This window comes from Drosophila eugracilis, unplaced genomic scaffold, assembly GCF_018153835.1.
Source record: "Drosophila eugracilis isolate 14026-0451.02 unplaced genomic scaffold, ASM1815383v1 contig_367, whole genome shotgun sequence".
Taxonomy (NCBI): Eukaryota; Metazoa; Arthropoda; class Insecta; order Diptera; family Drosophilidae; genus Drosophila; species Drosophila eugracilis.
This window is the reverse complement of record NW_024573224.1, coordinates 5,278,113-5,291,710: the sequence shown is the minus strand read 5'-3', so window position 1 is coordinate 5,291,710 and position 13,598 is coordinate 5,278,113. Positions and strand designations below refer to the sequence as shown.

The 13,598-nt window shown below is 42.7% G+C and overlaps 5 protein-coding genes across 7 annotated transcripts; 3 read left to right on the top strand and 2 right to left on the bottom strand.

The window, feature by feature from the left end:
* The first annotated feature begins 1,042 nt into the window (after window positions 1–1,042).
* Window positions 1,043–4,194, top strand: LOC108115813 (ribonucleoprotein RB97D). Of its 3 annotated transcripts, XM_017227403.2 has the most exons (6): window positions 1,043–1,195; window positions 1,355–1,584; window positions 1,655–1,899; window positions 1,960–2,712; window positions 2,767–2,920; window positions 3,108–4,194. In XM_017227403.2, the coding sequence occupies exons 1-5, from the start codon at window positions 1,115–1,117 to the stop codon at window positions 2,913–2,915; spliced, it is 1,458 nt and encodes a 485-aa protein (XP_017082892.1). In that variant the 5' UTR covers window positions 1,043–1,114; the 3' UTR covers window positions 2,916–2,920; window positions 3,108–4,194. The 3 variants fall into 3 exon arrangements, with proteins under 3 accessions (XP_017082892.1, XP_017082890.1, XP_017082893.1); XM_017227401.2 differs by having other exon boundaries at window positions 2,767–4,194; XM_017227404.2 differs by lacking the exon at window positions 3,108–4,194 and having other exon boundaries at window positions 2,759–2,846.
* Window positions 4,195–4,702: 508 nt separating this feature from the next.
* LOC108115815 (SPARC) lies at window positions 4,703–7,632 on the top strand. The gene is made up of 3 exons (XM_017227406.2): window positions 4,703–4,801; window positions 6,502–6,674; window positions 6,731–7,632. Exons 2-3 carry the CDS (start codon window positions 6,519–6,521, stop codon window positions 7,481–7,483), a joined length of 909 nt encoding a protein of 302 aa, XP_017082895.2. The 5' UTR covers window positions 4,703–4,801; window positions 6,502–6,518; the 3' UTR covers window positions 7,484–7,632.
* A 130-nt stretch (window positions 7,633–7,762) lies between these two features.
* On the bottom strand, window positions 7,763–9,802 carry LOC108115816 (histone H2A.v). The gene is made up of 4 exons (XM_017227407.2): window positions 9,602–9,802; window positions 9,234–9,311; window positions 8,942–9,055; window positions 7,763–8,534 (listed from the first exon to the last, which is right to left on the bottom strand). The coding sequence occupies exons 1-4, from the start codon at window positions 9,602–9,604 to the stop codon at window positions 8,304–8,306; spliced, it is 426 nt and encodes a 141-aa protein (XP_017082896.1). The 5' UTR covers window positions 9,605–9,802; the 3' UTR covers window positions 7,763–8,303.
* Window positions 9,803–9,896: 94 nt separating this feature from the next.
* LOC108115812 (nucleosomal histone kinase 1) lies at window positions 9,897–12,289 on the top strand. Its single transcript, XM_017227400.2, is given in 3 exon segments — window positions 9,897–10,499; window positions 10,565–11,854; window positions 11,856–12,289. Coding segments are annotated over 3 exon segments (1,881 nt in total). The 5' UTR covers window positions 9,897–10,265; the 3' UTR covers window positions 12,213–12,289.
* On the bottom strand, window positions 12,276–13,592 carry LOC108115814 (integrator complex subunit 12). Its single transcript, XM_017227405.2, has one exon. The coding sequence runs from the start codon at window positions 13,523–13,525 to the stop codon at window positions 12,536–12,538; it is 990 nt and encodes a 329-aa protein (XP_017082894.1). The 5' UTR covers window positions 13,526–13,592; the 3' UTR covers window positions 12,276–12,535.
* Window positions 13,593–13,598: the final 6 nt, after the last annotated feature.

The following is a 13,598-nucleotide window of genomic DNA, read 5'->3' as shown; positions in this document are numbered from 1 at the left end:
TTTATCTGTTGGCCGAACATTAACAAATAGGGGTTTTTGATTGGGTAGTGCGGAGTACCTAGTTTATGATTTCCAAGACCGCATATTCGACGTTCTTGTGGCGCTTGTTGTGCATCTTCCATAGCTCCAGTTAAATATTAAATTAGTTATATCTATTTAGAAAATAGGACAAAATGTGGTTTTGGTCGCCATTAAAGCAGAGCATACAGTTACATACTGAGCTTTATACTGAGCTTGGTCAGCGAAACATGTAGACGTATGGGTGCTGACCGCTAGCTTACACTGCTTGTGTTGAAAGAGGAAGTTTTGACGCTGCTTCTTTTGGCGACCACTAGAAAGAATTGGGAAATTAAGGTTAATAGAATCAACCGTAAGACTAAGGAGTTTTGACTAAAAATAATCCATGTAGTTGATAGCTTTGGTCTATACTTACAGTGCTCTATCACCTTTTACTTTAAAATTAATACATATATAATAATATACAAATATAATTAATATATAATTAAACAAATTGGGTTGGAATACAAGCAGTGGAGTGGCAAAACTAACACAATTTTAGTCTTTGCCTAGTGAAGCTTGTATTACATGCCGAACTGCCATCTTGCTTTTGGAATGGGAATGGTCCAATCGAAGAATTGAAATCAAATGCAAATAATTTTACTTTTTAACTCTTTTGCCAGTTCTTTGCATAAGCGACATCTATTTAATAAACAGATCAAAAAGTTAAAAACTATGAAAATGCTCCTACATACAATATAGGCGGATCCTATAAGAGCTGCAAGTAAATTTTGGGACATTTTATTAAAAAATTAAATAAACTTCACAGTATATAGCCAATAACATCAAATTCATAATTTATTATGTTATGTTTTGTTAAAAAGTATATATATTTGACTCAAAAATTAATCGCCATAAAGAGAAAGTTTACATGAATGCCCCCCAAAAAAACTATCCCTTACTAAAAAGAGTTTACATGAATGCCCCCAACAAAACTATCGATTACTTAAAAGACTTCAATTGCTTGCAAGTGACATCACAATTTTTCGTTTCTCGCTTCGACTACAACTTGCAACAAAAAATTTTCTCGTTGTTAATTTGTATCGCGCGCTGAAATATGGCTTGCTTACAGCTGAAAGAAGAGAAATCGCCCGACGAAACAAATGATGTGATTGTGATACCTGATCGCGAAGATGATGTAAGTGATATTAGGAAAACTAGCTCTCATGTACATGCATGCATGTATGTACATACATACAGACCTGCCTGTGTGTGAGTCGGCAAGTGACGCATTTAATTGTGTTTTTCTGTATGCATACCACCTACAAATCACTAATGTCGCCCTCTCAATCGGCAGGACATATGTGAGCTGGAGCACTTGCGTAAGCTGTTTATCGGCGGACTAGCTCCGTACACCACCGAGGAGGGATTGAAGGTGTTCTATGGTCAGTGGGGAAAGGTGGTAGATGTCGTTGTTATGCGCGATGCGACTACCAAAAGGTCGCGCGGCTTCGGTTTCATTACCTATACAAAGTCCGTTATGGTGGACAGGGCCCAGGAGAACCGTCCACACATCATCGACGGAAAGTAAGTATAGCCCATGATCTTCAGTACCGTGGTTAATTGGAAACTCCTATCATTACTTTTACTTTTTAAGAACTGTTGAGGCTAAGCGGGCTCTGCCACGCCCTGAACGCGAATCGCGGGAGACTAATATATCTGTAAAAAAGCTGTTCGTGGGCGGACTAAAGGACAACCATGATGAAGATTGCTTGAGGGAGTACTTCGTCCAGTTCGGAAATGTGATCTCTGTTAAATTACTTACTGACAAAACCACGGGAAAGCGCCGTGGTTTCGCTTTTATCGAGTTTGACGACTACGATGCCGTAGACAAGGCTATTCGTAAGTACTGAACGTCTAGGTGTTAAACTAATATAAAACCTATCCAACTTGTGTTTGCAGTTCAAAAGCAGCATTCAATTAAGTACGTTCACGTGGATGTTAAGAAGTCAATCTACAACCTGGAGAAGAAGGACAAACAGATGGGAGGTATGACCAACGGCATCAAGCCGCCGGTCAATCACCAACAACAACAGCAGCAGCCCCAAATGCCTCCACCACAACAGCAACATAACGGGAACATGGCGATTCCTTACCGCCCACCTGTAACTCCAACCCAAGTAATGCCGCCCTATAATCAACAGCCACCACCCCCTCCGATGAACGCCCCACCACCAAACTACAACTACTGGGGAGCTCCTCCACCGCCTATGCATCAATACTATCAACAGCCGCCTCCGCCTCAGATGAATGCCTGGGGTCCATATCCACCGGTCCAAAACGGTTGGAATGCACCACCACCACCGCCACCCGGGGCCCAGCAATGGCACCCCAGCCAGTGGGGTTGTCCACCGCCAGTGCAACAGATACCTCCGTCTGGCGGAGTGCCACCACCTATGGGTCATAATGGACCGCCTCCTCCAGCTCCTGGCAGCTGGAACATGCCACCAAATGCCCCGCCACCAGTGCCTGGAGCACAAACTCAACAAGGTCCGCCACCTCACCAACAACCCCCGCAACAGCAGCAGCAACAGACATCTCAGCCAAACTTCGGCACCGGATATCAACAGAGCTATGGAGGCGGACCAACCAAACACAATAATATGAATGGAAACCGCATGAATCCTTACTCAGCAGCCCCGCCCAGCAACTACCGTAAGTGGATTCCAACAATAACAATGTGTATTAACTAACAACGTAGATTTGTAGATAACCCCCAACAGCCAGCATACCCGTCTTACAATGGAGCTCCGCCTCTGAATGGAAACGTTAATTCGTCGACTGGCACTAAGGCGGTGGGCGTCTCTAACGGCTCCGTGGCCACTGGAGGCAGTGCCAACAGCAAGTATCGCCGCTAAACGGGGTGAGTATGGTTGTGATGGTGCAATCGCAACCAGACACAGCCCATTAGTCGTTCTTTTAAATGTGGCATATGCATAAGAGTTACCCCAATACGTCTTGCCACCTATATACTACCCGCCACAGATGCACTACGTCTGAAGTCCGTGTTAATTTATTATTACTAACGTGTAATATTTTCTTTGATTTAGATGCTCAAGAATCAAGATACAGTTAAATAAGCTCGTTGATAAGCTAGGCCACACTCTCTTAGAGTTTCTAAGAGGAGTGTTAACGCATTGTCTCTCTTTCATAGGACACCTAACTATGGTTTTACTCTACACTTAAGTTATACCAATGATTACTCTACGATTGACCTAAGCTATGCCACAGAATATTTTTAACATCGTCTTGGAGGAAGTGAGTTCGTCTCCCATTTCGATTTACTTTAGACCTATATATGTAACTCAGAAATCGTAGAACAACCAATTACGATATAAAACTAAGCTCTCTCAATCCAATTATCTCTATATCTGTAAAATGAAGCAGGCAACCATGAGATAATATTTGATTTAAAACAAAGGTGGACGGACAATTGCAAGCAGTAAATCAATTAATAACTAGATACATAATATGCAACTGTAGCCTGAGCTTATTGGCCCAAAACGAATAGCTTAATCGTAGATACCTATGTATTACCAAAACCATTCAAATATGATATACGTCCAAAAGATAATGAAAATATTCGGATCTGAAATCAAATGAAACACTGAACTGGCAGGCCAGGCGCGGGTGCGTGGCCTTAACTATCAATGTACACAAGAGTTGATATCAAAACTATTGTCAATTTTTATAAGGAGAGAATCGGAAGCTTATATACTGACACAATGTTAAAGGTTTCTACTATAACCTCCCACGACATTTACTTAACTCTTTTTTTTTCTTTAATTTGTATGACAAACTTATGTAAGAATAAATAAAATCTGATAAGATTGTATGTATGTTTTTACCTGATCCATGACACGAACTTAAGTTAAGTTTATATATTCAGATTATCTAGATGTACGATTCATCCTCTCTCTTTCTCCTATATAAACTAAAGAGCACGCCATGGGCTTTGAATTGATCTATGAATTAAAAGAAATACATTATGTTTTAAGATAAGAGGAGGCTTAGTCCGCCTTTAGCCAGCTTCATTTAGAGCTCCTCTGCTTCTTATACAGCATACAACACTAACCACTTAATCGAACTATATATCGAAATCAATATTTATTTTAAATAAATAAAACTTTAAAACAACACTATGTATTTGTTTTAGCTGCCGATATGTAAGTCTGTCATTCGCCCTGGTCTAAGTAGCGATAATCTATAAACTATTTACCGCAAGATGTAGTTTTGCTATAAATTTAATCATATTCTACTCATAAACAAGCATGCTAAGCTGTTAAACGCTTGGGCCAAGCTTTATTCATAAGGTAAGTTAGTAACGGATGTAGGATACACTAGAGTTTCAATAAGTGCGCTTAAGTTTCTGCTTTATATGTAGCATGACAACACAACAATTATTTAGTTCTAAAGCATATTTCTTTTCCAAAAAAAATCTGAGCTCCGCTGGAGAAGAAGCCCAAACTAGATGACCCAAAATTCAACTACATATTAAGGTAAGTGAAACAAAAATTAAGTTAACTTGAAAAGGAAGATTAATAAAAAGAGTTGCTGAAATCAAAAATATATGTGTTCTTATTCCAAACGAACATGTTGCGGGCCAACATGTTTGAGGTGGCCCCAAATGCTCCAGTTTAGCGATCCGTAATCATTTGGAAGCTTTTCCAAAGGCGATCAGTCAGTCGCCATCCGCCAACAAGCTTAGACATTTAAAAGGAAAAACTTAGTTAACAATTTTACAGTAAGTATTTAACCAGTGCAACAAAGGATTAAGTGTGGATTGTCAACAAGTGTGTGTCAGATACAGATACCTTAATTGTTTCTCAAATTTCTGCTAGTTCAGCTTTGGCTCGAATTCTTCAAGTTCAATGTTCTTCGATATTGGCAAATAGTCAATAATTGGACTCAATTTTCGTTGAAATTTGCCAATTACTTTGCCAGAAATCAAAAAGATTTTTGCAAGTTAACTGGAAAGAAACCTAGTTAAGTGATTTGCAAGGTCACCAGTGTCCAGCAATGGTTTCATCATCATCATCATCGTCGTTTGTGATTTGCACTTCCGCAAAATGAAATAAATTGTTTTTACTGGAGGCCTCATTTCACTCATGATTCGTTGGCCCCTTCAACATAAACATTGCATCTTGGATGCTGCATCACGTCATTGTTTCTAGTTTTGTCGGTATAATTAAACTGCAACCACACAGACCCACACATCAGTGCATATAGTGAAGTGCATATACATCTGGAATGCACTGCAGCAGCAGCACTGCATCCAACTCGGATATTCCTGGAACCCCCAGTCCTACAGATCGTATATACATTTCTCAATTGCCAGATACATTGCTGCGCATTTCACTTGATATTTTGCGACACAAAAGCGACGATTAAGCACATCTTGGTCCCCAAAACGGAAGCGAGCGATCCTGATAAGAGGCGGTGAGGCCAAGTCGGGCCTGCGATAAGACAAATGTGTCGTTGGGCAATTAATGTACTCCATAGAGCACATGTACTAAGTCGAAGCATAGAAACTAGGGCGGCGTTTTGAACTGATTATTGGTGGGACTATGGAAATTCGGCTTGAATTGACTCTGTATATGTAGCTTTAAGGTCAGCTTTAATCAGGGATATTTTTATACATACAAATACTATATGCATATGTATGTTTGCTTTAGCGATGATTTCATAAACGATTTTTGAAAAGCTTTGAACTGGCCCACATGTGTTCAACATGCCTCAAACTTTTTGTATACGAAAAATCATATTTCTTTGCGGTTGCAATAGGAAGAAAACTATTCGCAGTTAGAAAAACAAATTTTCTAAATTCTGAGATTTTATCCTCTCTCATGAGTTCTCTTTCAAAACCCCTACATCTATAATAAGTATCTTCCCCTACTGCATGCCTCATTCCCTGTCAACAATGAGTTTGTATTGTTTTCGAACCGATTGGCATAGATCCATAAATTAACTTCCTCATAAAAGGAGAATTTCTGCATCTGTATTTGTGTAAAATACATTCACGTTGACCTTTTGAACCCTGCTGTAGAGGCAGGCAAGATTTTTGCGGCTTCTTCAATTGTTTTCAATGAGGAAAAGACGCCGCATTCGCATCGCCTATTGGGATATAAAAACCACCCTATAAGATGACCGTTAAACTTCCTGTGGAGTACAGTAACCTTAGTGGTACAGCCAAAAAAGCGTGTTATATGGGATTCCATAAGACGCTAGTTAGGCCAAGGCCAAAGCTAATCTTAAATTTGGATTTTCCCAATCCAAATGATTTGATAACCTATTTTATTTAGAAATTGACATGACCGTCTAAGTTTTAAATTAGATCAGATTATTCATTGTATTAAATTATCATAATTAGTAACGTTTTTGTGTAAAAAGGTTTTTAAACTAAGTTTAGAGATCACTTTTAATGTCCTACTCAATCCTCTGTAGTTGAGATCGCTGCCAAGATGCGTTCCCTTTGGCTGCTGCTCTGCTTGGGGCTGCTGGCTTTTAGCCAAGGCCAAGCCTCCTCGGAGGATCTAGACGATCTGTTGGACCTAGACCTGTCAGAAATCGATGAGAACGAGGAAGAGTTCTTGCGCCTGCTGGAGGAAAAGAACAAGGTTGGTTACTCTAAGGTAAATGAGTAAATAGTTTAGTCACAAATTCCGATTTGCAGATCAAGGACGTGGAGCGGGAGAACGAGATTGCCAGCAAGTTGGCCGAAGTCCAGCACAATTTACTCAATCCCGTTGTCGAGGTGGATCTTTGTGAGACAATGCCTTGCGGTGCCGGTCGTATCTGCCAGATGCACGACGACAAACCCAAGTGCGTGTGCATCCCAGACTGTCCCACAGAGGTGGACACTCGTCGCCTCGTCTGCACCAACACCAATGAGACCTGGCCGTCGGATTGTTCCGTCTATCAGCAGCGCTGCTGGTGCGATAGCGGAGAACCCGGCTGTACCAACCCGGACAATGCTCATATGCACATCGATTATTATGGTGCCTGCCACGAGCCTAGGACTTGCGATGGCGAGGACCTGAAAGACTTCCCCAGGCGAATGCGCGACTGGCTGTTCAACGTGATGCGGGACCTGGCCGAGCGCGATGAGCTGACTGAACATTATATGCAGATGGAGCTGGAGGCCGAGACTAACAACACACGTCGTTGGTCGAATGCTGCTGTTTGGAAGTGGTGCGATCTGGATGGCGATACTGATCGCTCCGTGTCCCGTCACGAACTGTTCCCTATCCGGGCTCCGCTCGTCAGCCTGGAACACTGCATTGCCCCCTTCCTAGAGTCCTGCGACTCCAATAACGATCACCGCATCACCCTGGTTGAATGGGGCGCCTGCCTGGAGCTGGATCCTGAGGACCTCCATGAGAGATGCGACGATGTCCAGCGTGCTCAGCCACATCTTTTGGGTTAACCAACCCCGCCAAAAGGTCATTCTGCACTCATGTAGAATGCAATAAGTAGTTACTACTTGCTTCCCTAATCCAAAAATGTCTACTTTAGCAAGTTTTTGTCTTATGTGCTTGGTTTTTAATGTAATAAATGATAAATTCTTTGAAAGTATGTGCATTTGATATTATTTCTTCGTTATTTTTCGTCAAAGTAGCAGTTAAAAAAACAGTCTATTATTTAACATCTATAATCTTGACGATAAAAATCCACAGTTGTGTTAACTTTGTAAATATAGCAGTTATTTTTTCTTTGGGCATTTGTATTTTTATTAAGGTTTACAAATATGTTTGTTTTGAGATAAATGCGTTAAATAAAAATCAATTTCTTCACGACATTGAAATTAGACTGTACTTTTCACATTGAAAATCGTGTACTTTTTACATCTGGAATAAGATACCATCCAGTTTCAATACATTACATTCATTGCCAGAATTGTAAACATCTCGGAAATAACAGGATTGGCGTTTTTATTATAATTTTTATTAAATTTATTCGTGTAATTACTTTGCTCTAAATTAAGTTTTGTTTTTGTTTCATATTCAACCTCGACAAGACTGCGTGCGGGTAAATACATTTTTTTTGTGTGTTTTTTGTATGTTGTATGCTTGTGAGTGTTGGGAGATGCTAGAATTACATAGTTATGTATTACGTTGTATATTAGAAGTATGTGCTGGCGCACAGAAATGATTACAACTCGTCGGTTTGTTTGCTTGTCTCTGCTGAAATCTGATTTAAACATTAGTTTCGCATGTTTTGAAGGCGTCCATGTGCTGGCTTCTGGCTTAGTAGGCCTGCGACAGAATGACGTTGCTCTTTCGCTGCGGATCCTGAACCGTGTCCTCTTTCTTTCCGATCAGCGACTTGTGTATGTGCGGAATGACACCGCCACCGGCAATGGTTGCCTTGATCAGGCTGTCCAACTCCTCGTCTCCGCGAATGGCGAGCTGTAAGTGGCGCGGCGTAATACGTTTCACTTTCAGATCCTTCGATGCGTTGCCTGCCAACTCCAGAACCTAAAATTGAAACAATAAATTGAAGAATTAGTAATTGAAAGGTTATATAAATACTATAAAAAAATAAGAAAATTTTTTGATTGAGAACAAAATAACAATAACAAAATTGCCTTTAAGACGAGTTACATTCAAAAATTCTGTTAAGCTAGTTGAAATAGGAATAGGTTAAAAAAAAAACAATTTAACAATAAAATTAAAATATAACTGTACTTAACAAAATAAATTCCAGATTGCTATTATTAAAAACAGGACGACTCTTGTTTATTTCATAGTAATGCTGTACATTTTCATCATTCTTTTGTTTCAAAAATGCCAATAGGAAACTGTGTTTTTCCATTGGCGCGGAAAAAGTACCGCTAGAAAGCCCGCCTTGGGGAAAAGCGGGAATAATCAGTGGGCGCACTTACCTCGGCGGTCAGGTATTCCAAAATGGCAGCGGAATAGACGGCTGCGGTGGCTCCGACACGGCCGTGTGATGTTGTGCGACTCTTGAGATGACGGTGGATACGACCTACGGGGAACTGCGAAACAAAAAAACAAAAACACAATGGCTCCGTGTTAATTAACCCGGCTTGTTTATGTTTTGTCACCCCCTCCACCAAGCAGCTCACAGGCACCCTGTTTATGTGGTGGAATATGCTTGCTGGCGAGGTGAGAACCGAAAAGGCGCCAAAACGGAGGTACAGATTGTAAACTTACTTGGAGACCCGCGCGCGCTGATCGTGATACCGCCTTCGCCTTAGCCTTTCCTGAATCTTTGCCTGCTTTACCGCCAGCCTGCAAATAGTGCACAACACAATTAATTTTTAGATATACAATTGGTATAAAACACAAGCAGTAAAAAACACAAAATGGTGGCACTGGCTCTGCTGCAATTGTGAGGTTACGGCCGATCTCCCACAGCAGCACAATAACAAATGCCCGCCGTTTTTTTGGGGCTATTTGATTTTCGATTAACAAGCTACGTGGTGTCAACCGCCACTGCATTTTGCATTTTTCACATTTTGGCATCAATATTTAATTCGCGAAGGGCACGCGCATTGCGCTCAAATTTCGCCGCAAATTACCATTTTTATTCAATCGATTTTTCTGCTGCTCGTTAACTGCGCTTGCGAAATGCTCGGGGCACTTTATTGTTGGTTTTGGCCGAGATGGGAATGATTGTTTTATTGCAACACGAAACCGAAGCGTGTGGTTGTTTCTGCGGAATTGGACTCGACTGCTCGCCTCTTGAAATTTTTTCGGGAAAAGACGCCGTCAGCGGACGCTAGAGATGGAACTGAATTCATCGATGTTTCCGCGCTCATCGGTATAATCCGAAAATCGGTATAGAGCTGCACATCCCTAAACTGCGACCTCTTTTTGCCGCGCATTAGCCAATGGCGCTAGTTTTCAGGGATGTCAGGCTTTCGTGCTCAAACTCTCAAATTAATAATAATAATAATTTTAATGCAAGCATCCGTTTATAGTAGTCAGTTTATTTTATATTAATAAAACAATTTTTATAAAAAGAAATTTTAAAGTTATACTGGATCTATTGTTATAGTTGAACCAGTTATTTTACAAAACATAAGTAGTTTTTTAGAGAAGTCCTATTACAAGGATAAGCATTTTTTCTGCCCTCTGACAACCCTGCAGGACGCTTCTCCTCGCCCCGATTGGCAACCCTGTGGGCCGGGCATTTCGAGCGGTATTTGCGAATAGTACAATTATCCGCGACTTAATACGAAAATGCCGCGTGTAGTTAAGCCCAAAGCCGCTGCTCCGGCTAAAAAGGCCGTTCCGGCAAAGAAGGCCAAGAGCAAGCTGTACGCAATGCCGGAAAAGGTGAAGGAAGGTACCGTCTTTACAGATTTGGCGAAGGGCCAGTGGCGCATTGGACCTTCGATTGGAGTTGGAGGATTTGGCGAGATATACGCCGCCTGCAAAGTAGGGGACAAAACCTTCGATGCGGTGATAAAATGCGTGAGTTGCATTTAAAGTTTTCATTCTTGGTGTTCCCTTCTAAGCCCGGTTTTTTTTTTTTTCAGGAGCCCCATGGTAATGGCCCGCTTTTCGTCGAGATGCACTTCTATTTACGCAACGCCAAGTTGGACGACATCAAACAGTTTAAGCAGAAGCACGGCATAAAATCTCTGGGCATGCCGTACATACTAGCCAATGGCTCGGCGGAGGTCAATGGCGAAAAACACAGATTTATAGTAATGCCGCGCTATGGCAGCGATATATCCAAGTTTCTAGAGGAAAACGGCAAGCGTCTGCCCGAGGGAACTGTCTACCGACTGGCCATCCAGATGCTGGACGTCTATCAGTATATGCACGGCACTGGCTATGTTCATGCCGATCTTAAGGCAGCCAACATCCTGCTGGGCCTAGGAAAGGGCGGAGGAGCACAAGCCTACCTCGTAGATTTTGGATTGGCCTCACACTTTGTCACAGGGGACTTTAAGCCGGACCCCAAGAAAATGCATAATGGCACCATTGAATATACATCGAGGGATGCTCATTTGGGTGTACCAACCCGACGGGCTGATCTAGAGATTCTTGGCTATAATCTTGTTGAGTGGCTAGGCGTCGAGTTACCCTGGGTAACAAAGAAACTACTAAATACTCCCATTAAAGTTCAAAAGGCGAAGGAAGAATTTATGGAGGACATTGGAGAGAGTCTTAAGGCTCTGTTCCCCAAGGGAGTGCCCGCCTGTATATGGGATTTCATGAAATATGTTACAAAATTACAGCACAACCAGGAGCCGGACTACGATAAATGTCGAAATTTCTTTGCAAGTGAACTCAAGCAGTTAAAAATCCCAAATAGTGGAGATTTAGATTTCAAGTTAAAGCCACAGACCAGCAGCAACAATAACAACAGCCCACCCGGCACAAGCAAGGCAGCCGCAGTAAAAAAGGTGAAGAAGATTGAATCTCGTGCAGACTCATCTACAGAGGAGGTAATTGAAGCCAGTGAAGACGAGGAGGAGGAAAAGAAACCGCCTCGAAAGAATACAGCTAGGAAGGTTTCCCCGGCAACCCGCAACGTCATATGTTCGCCCTTGAAGCGATCTGCCCAATCCGTAGCAACAGAAAGTACACCTCCCAGCCAGAAGCGCGTCAAGACTGAGCCCAAGTCCACTCCCGTGCCAAGGGGTACGCCCAAAACCAGTCCTAAGTTAAAAGGCACTCCCAAAGTCAGCCCTAGGGTTAGAGGCACACCCAAAGCCAGCCCTAGGGTTAGAGGCACACCCAAAGCTAGCCCTAAGCTACATACCCCCAGTTCAGCGAGGCTTAAGACTCCCGGTGCCAGTGCCAAAGTAAATTTTAGTCCCGGGAATTTCGTTGCGTGGTCGAACTGGTGGCAAAACTGTGGTCAACGACAGTCTAACCCCACAGCCCCGTTCCAATAAGACCTACGAGTTTAACTTCGAGCTAGACGTTAGCATGGATGCCAACGTGATTGTAAATGTTAAGCGCAAGAAGAAGGCGGATAAAGATAAGGCGGCGAAGGTTGAGTCAAGAACACCATCTTCACGCAGTTTGGCCGCCAGTTTGAAGGAGGAAAGTTCTCCCGCTACTCGGGTGAACTTGCGCAAGGTGAATGGTCTGGAAAACGAAGCTGATACCCCATCTTCTAACTGTAGTCCGCGGACACCTTCTGTTACTGTGCGGAAATTCAAGCGATAGGTCCATAGTCCTTGTTTTCTGTATTTTTACATGTATACCTCTTAAATAAAAAAGCTCATTATGTTTCAAAGTGTAAATACGTCTAAAGTTTATTTTAATATAAATTGGTAGATTAAATTCTTATTGTTTGAATATAATATTTAGATCTCTGGAAAATTAAGAGAATAAAATGCAACAAAGGGCATTCACTTTTGAAGGTAAAAGTTTACAGTAAAATGGAGTCAACTAAAGAATACGTTACACGTTTCGAATATAAACGAATAAAAAATAGTTTCCATACCTTTTTCTCTTGCCTTAAACTGGGTACATAATAGTTAACAGTGTTACTGCTTCGATCTGCGCTTGCTGCTGCCGCTTTCGTGGTGTTTCGAGGAACTGCTTTTGGAGCTGGACTTGGTGCTAGAGCTGCTACGTCGCGAAGAGGAGGTGCCACTGCCACTGCTGCTATGCTTCTCGAGACCCCCGATAGCACTAAGAGAAGGCGTCGCTGTAGATTTAGACGATCGTTCCTCCTTGTGCGACTTGGATGAAGACGAAGAGGAGGACTTGTGGCCGTGTTTACTGCTGCTACTACTACTGGCATTGGTGGAGCTGCTGGGCTCCGGCCTGTAGAAGGGCGATGAGGAATTGGATGAGTTGGAGGAGCGCGACGAGGCTGCTGAAGACTTGGCTTTGCTAGTCAGCGGCATGGGTTCGTCGGCTATGAAAACAGTTGGCGTTACTGCAGGTGCAGCTGTAGTTTTTCCACTGGTTGTCGGCTTATTACAGCAGGTGTCGCATTGCCAGGTCTGTTCTTGGTCATCGGCCGCCTCCTCCTTAGTTATCGGTGGCTTATGGCACTCCTGATGGTACATGGCGCCGCACTTGGAGCACTCTATCAACCGGTTGGTAGCTGTAAAGACCATTTCGCCGCAAACACAGCAATTGAGGTCGCCAAAGTCACCGGTGTCTCCAGTATTAACGATTCCCACGGCACTCAAACCGTCGTCCGAATCCGCAATAGTGTCAACTGAATCCGAAGGCTCCTTGTCCGGCGAGTTGGTCAAATTGATAATCTCATCCGGGTTGATAGGCTGCTGCGGTGGGGTAGCCGCTCTCCCCGGAAAATTGGCTTCATCCTCCAGCATACGCGGTGTCATGTTGTTCGTCAAACTCTTCTCCGGGCCATAACGTGATTTCAAAGCCTCCTCAAGAAGTATACGTAGTTCAATCGAAGAGGAGGGATTAGTGGAGTGCAGTAACTTGATGGCTTTCTTAAGCACGGGGTCAACTTCTTGGGCAGCAGCAGCTGCAGCAGCAATATTGGCGGCCATCGTGAAATCCGACAAATATAAGAAATAAGCCAAAGGTAGTTTTTGCAAGCGCAACAGCTGTTTGCCGGGCCAG

Excerpts from the sequence above, each read along its gene's own strand:
- LOC108115813 (XM_017227403.2), top strand. The coding sequence starts at position 1,115 with ATGGCTTGCTTACAGCTGAAAGAAGAGAAATCGCCCGACGAAACAAAT. Across the intron at positions 1,196-1,354 it reads TACCTGATCGCGAAGATGAT|GACATATGTGAGCTGGAGCA; the intron begins GTAAGTGATATT and ends CTCAATCGGCAG. Across the intron at positions 1,900-1,959 it reads TGCCGTAGACAAGGCTATTC|TTCAAAAGCAGCATTCAATT; the intron begins GTAAGTACTGAA and ends TTGTGTTTGCAG.
- LOC108115815 (XM_017227406.2), top strand. The coding sequence starts at position 6,519 with ATGCGTTCCCTTTGGCTGCTGCTCTGCTTGGGGCTGCTGGCTTTTAGC. Across the intron at positions 6,675-6,730 it reads TGCTGGAGGAAAAGAACAAG|ATCAAGGACGTGGAGCGGGA; the intron begins GTTGGTTACTCT and ends TCCGATTTGCAG.
- LOC108115816 (XM_017227407.2), bottom strand. Across the intron at positions 9,056-9,233 it reads CAGCGCGCGCGGGTCTCCAA|TTCCCCGTAGGTCGTATCCA; the intron begins GTAAGTTTACAA and ends TTTGTTTCGCAG. Across the intron at positions 8,535-8,941 it reads TGGAATACCTGACCGCCGAG|GTTCTGGAGTTGGCAGGCAA; the intron begins GTAAGTGCGCCC and ends TTTCAATTTTAG.
- LOC108115814 (XM_017227405.2), bottom strand. The coding sequence starts at position 13,525 with ATGGCCGCCAATATTGCTGCTGCAGCTGCTGCTGCCCAAGAAGTTGAC.